Source organism: Lepus europaeus, chromosome 18 (assembly GCF_033115175.1).
Source record: "Lepus europaeus isolate LE1 chromosome 18, mLepTim1.pri, whole genome shotgun sequence".
NCBI lineage: Eukaryota > Metazoa > Chordata > Mammalia > Lagomorpha > Leporidae > Lepus > Lepus europaeus.
The window spans coordinates 64,191,799-64,196,255 of NC_084844.1; the positions used below are offsets into that span (position 1 = coordinate 64,191,799).

At 46.3% G+C, this 4,457-nt stretch overlaps 1 protein-coding gene across 1 annotated transcript; it reads left to right on the forward strand.

Annotated features, from left to right (window-relative positions):
• Positions 1-3,435: 3,435 nt before the first annotated feature.
• On the forward strand, positions 3,436-4,257 carry LOC133746610 (prolyl hydroxylase EGLN3-like). The gene has a single exon (XM_062174783.1). The coding sequence runs from the start codon at positions 3,436-3,438 to the stop codon at positions 4,114-4,116; it is 681 nt and encodes a 226-aa protein (XP_062030767.1). The 3' UTR covers positions 4,117-4,257.
• The last annotated feature ends 200 nt before the right edge of the window (positions 4,258-4,457 follow it).

A 4,457-nucleotide genomic window follows, 5' to 3' on the forward strand; every position in this document is an offset into this window, starting at 1 on the left:
TTATTTAAAAGGCAGAGCTAGAGAGAGAGGGAGGGAGCATGAGCGAGCAAGCCAGGACGGCGCTGTGGCATAGTAGGTTAAGCCTTTGCATACATCACAGCCACCTATTTGGGCACCAGTTTGAGTCCTGGATGTTCCACTTTCAATCCAGCTCCCTACTCATGTGCTGGGAAAGCAGTAGAAAATGGCCCAAGTGCTTGGGCCCCTGCACCCGTGTGGGAGACCTAAAAGAAGGTCCTGGAACCTGGTTTCAGTCTGGCTTAGCCCTAGCCTGGTGGCCATCCAGGGGAGTGAAGCAGCAGATGGAAGATCTCTGTCTCTATCTCTCTATCTCTCTGTCTGTAACTCTGCCTCTCAAATAAATAATCTCTTTTTTAAAAAAAGGAAAGAAAGAAAGAAAGAAAATAAAAGAAAGTGGAGCAGCTGTGATTTGAACTGGTACCATATGGGATGCCGGTGCTACAGGCAGTGGCTTAACCTGACACACTATAACGCCAGCCCCTATAATGGACTTCTCAGATCAAGGAAACAAAAGTTATTAAAGAAACTTGGAAATCTAGAAAATTATCACTTCTAGTAATTATGTATTTCATTTTTTAAAATTTGCTATGAAATATGACATACATAGAAGTATAAGTAAATACAGAAGTAAATGTGTGTACACATGTACACTTAACAAATATTTGCTAAATGAAAGAATGATACAATGAACTCCCAAGCACCCACTACTTAGGTTCAGAAATAGAACAGTTTGAACACTAGTGAAACCCCTCAGCAGAATACATGCTTGAATCTTTCAACCCCCTGCCATCTTTGTTCACCAGTGATGTCTCCAGTCATGTCAAACTATGGATCTGCCATTCCCTACACAAACTATTTTATGACGCTTTACACTTTTATGTCTTTGCTTTAGCTATGTCCTCCCTCGAAAACACAATCACTTCCCTTTTCAGCTCCCAGAATCCTATTTGTATGTTTGTGTAAATGCCACCTCCTCTAAGAAGTCTTTCCTGACTTCAACTAAACATATGAACTCCATTCCCAGTATCTCCACTATCTCATATGATCTCCTGCTAGAGTCTTCAACTCTAAACCAGGGACAGGGAATGTCCAGCCCATCGATCATGTAGGGCCACAAAATCATTTGGTCTGGCCCTGCCAAGGCATCCACAGCTGGGGACTCAAATTTCAATAAATAGCAGTAGTAGCAGGCTAACTTTTAAGTCGATAATTGTGTATGTCTCACAAATGATATTTTAAATATTCAAATAGCCCTTGGCAGAAAACAAGCTCCCCACCCCTGCTAAATGAGGTCTTTGGGTGCTCATATCCAGAGACTGTGAGGTTTCTCGGTGGAGGGCTCTATCTTTTTCATCTTTGTCTCTTCAGCACTTAGCACAGGGTGTGCCCTAATCATTTCTCAACAACTTTGTTTGAATGTTCTTGACCTCAGACATGCTCCATGAGGGTAGACTAAAGAATTACTGGTTTCATGAAACCCAAGATCTCTTGAAAGTGTCTGTAATTTCCAGAAATAGAGAAAGATGCAGAAAGCATTTGACAGTTGAGTTGGGTGGGACGTGTTGGTGTGACAGAACAGGCAAATAGGGAGCAGAGATGGATAAAACAGCCTTTTCTCTCCTCCCTACACAACCCCTCATCTCCACCCCTTCATAATTCATGTGTTTAGAATGGAGACTACCCAGAGATTCAGTCCCCACCACCAACCCAACCACAGATTCCTTGCTCAGAAGCAAAGAAATGTTTCTGCCTCCCTTCCACCAGCTGTCTCCTCTTGGGGTCATAATGGAAGCAGCTATTAAACTGGCCTATGCCACTAGGTCAAATTTATAAATGGCTCATCTAAGATAATGTATCAAAGCTACTCCAACCAGTTTGGCATCCACCCTACCGCATTCCAACTGACTTTGACCACAGAATGTGGCTCTGTCAAATGTGAGGTAAGAGGGTAACAGCAAGAATCAGCCTGTTCATTTTTACAAAAATTTTATTTAAGTTACACAAGTTTCATATATTTCATATATACAGATCCTACCCTACCCTCCGTCCTGCCCACTCTCCAATCCTTCTTCCTACTCCCTCTCCTATTCCAACTCTTAATTTTTACAAAGATCTATTTCCAGTTCACTTAATGATCATAAAGTTAACCCTACACTAAGCAGAAGTGTTTAAGAAATAGTATGGGCCAGCGTTGTGGCTCTCTTGGCTAATCCTCAACCTGTGGCGCCAGCACCCTGGGTTCTAGTCCCGTTTGGGGCGCCGGATTCTGTCCTGGTTGCTCCTCTTCCAGTCCAGCTCTCTGCTGTGGCCTTGGAAGGCAGGAGAGGATGGCCCAAGTGCTTGGGCCCTGCACCTGCATGGGAGACCAGGAGGAAGCATCTGGCTCCTGGCTTCGGATCAGCTCAGTGTGCCAGCCATGGTGGCCATTTGAGGGGGGTGGTGAAACAATGGAAGAAGGAAGACCTTTCTCTCTGTCTCTCTCTCACTGTCTAACTCTGCCTGTCAAAAAATTTTTTAAAAAAGAAATAGTATGAAGAAAAAATCGTATGAAAAAAAAAAAAACATGTTCCTCAAGGGAAGAGACAAGGGCTATAAACAATCATTGCTGATTCCAGTTTATTTCATAAGCTTCCTAAATGCACAAAACATGGTTGACTTAGATGTTAATTTTTTTATAACTCTTCAAGTTACCTTCACAGTCTGTAATGTGAGATGTGTGGGGCTTCAAAGTAAATCAAGTTTAAGTCAGTTTTCAGCAGGCCTTGAAATTATTCTAAATTTATGAAGAAAACAAGAACTTGCAAATTAATGGATAAGTTTGCCATCACAAGAAGTAAAACTTGAATAATTTCATTTTCTCTACAAGTCTATGTGAGATGGCAGAAGTTTGGAGTGAATATTTTTAGACACTCTAGGTCTTCAATATTCCTGTGAAGACTATTTTTTGGAACTAGGTCTCATTTTAAAAGAACAGTGTTAACATGCACATTAAGAAAACTCACTATTTCCATCTACAATTAGCTGGTGCATTGGAGGATAAATTATAAAATTCTGAATCAATAAAATAATCAAGAGTAAAACATAATCACCCACAGGCCACTGCCGCTGCATCCTCAAAAGGGGCCCTCGGACTCCTCGCTGGGCCAGTGCGGCACTGGGTCATGGAGCACCGCACATCTCGGGCTGGCCCCTGAACGGCGAGCCCTTCCTGCCAGAGTTGCGGACAACTTTCCCCTGCCCTTGGGTGCCGCGGTGGCGCGGTGGCTCGGTGGCGCGGTGGCTCCTGGACAGTGCCCGCCGCAGGTTCCTGAACTCAGCGCTCCGCTCGCTGCGCCTCCGCTGGGTGCTGCGGCGGGTCGCTCCCCACTCCCCACGTGCACGTGGGGTGTCCCTGCCCTGCGTCCTGCAGGTGAGATGCCCCTGTCACACATCATGAGCCAGGATCTAGAGAAAATTGCCATGGATTACATCATGCCGTGCCTGCACGAGGTGGGCTTCTGCTACCTGGACAACTTCCTGGGCAAGGTGGTGGGCAACTGCGTGCTGGAGCGCGTGAAGCAGCTGCACTGCGAAGGGGCCCTGCGGGACGGCCAGCTGGCCGGGCCGCGCGCCCAGGTCTCAAAGCGGCACCTGCGCGGCGACCAGATCACGTGGATCGGGGGCAACGAGAAGGGCTGCGAGGCCATCAGCTTCCTCCTGTCCCTCATCGACAGGCTGGTCCTGTACTGCGGAAGCCGCCTGGGCAAATACTACGTCAAGGAGAGGTCCAAGGCAATGGTGGCATGCTATCCAGGAAATGGAACAGGTTATGTTCGCCACGTGGACAATCCCAATGATGACGGCCGCTGTATCACCTGCATCTACTACCTGAACAAGAACTGGGATGCCAAGCTACATGGTGGGATCCTGAGGATATTTCCAGAAGGGAAGTCGTTCGTAGCAGATGTGGAGCCCATTTTCAATAGACTGCTGTTCTTCTGGTCGGACCGCAGGAATCCACATGAGGTGCAGCCTTCCTATGCCACCAGATACGCCATGACTGGTACTTTGATGCTGAAGAAAGAGCAGAAGCCAAAAAGAAATTCGGGAATTTAACTAGGAAGAGCGAGACTGAGCTCACTGAAGACTGACCATGCTGTGACATTCGCTGGCCTCATTCACTTTAGTTACAGTTCCCGAATTTTCTTTAAGCATTGACACCCAAAGATGACAAGAAAGTCCCCTTGAGTGCTTGTCTCCCTCATGTCCCTGTCTTGCGTGTGGTACTTGGTTTTCTCTTGCCAACACTGTGTTGACCTGCAGATACTGTCTCTGCCAGACGAACTCACTTGCTACTCCAGAAAGACCTGCACATGTCCTTGTTGGCCAGCGGGTTAGCTGATAGGTTTGGTAAAACTGGTTATTGAAACAAGAGCCTGGGAGCACAGGGATGAATC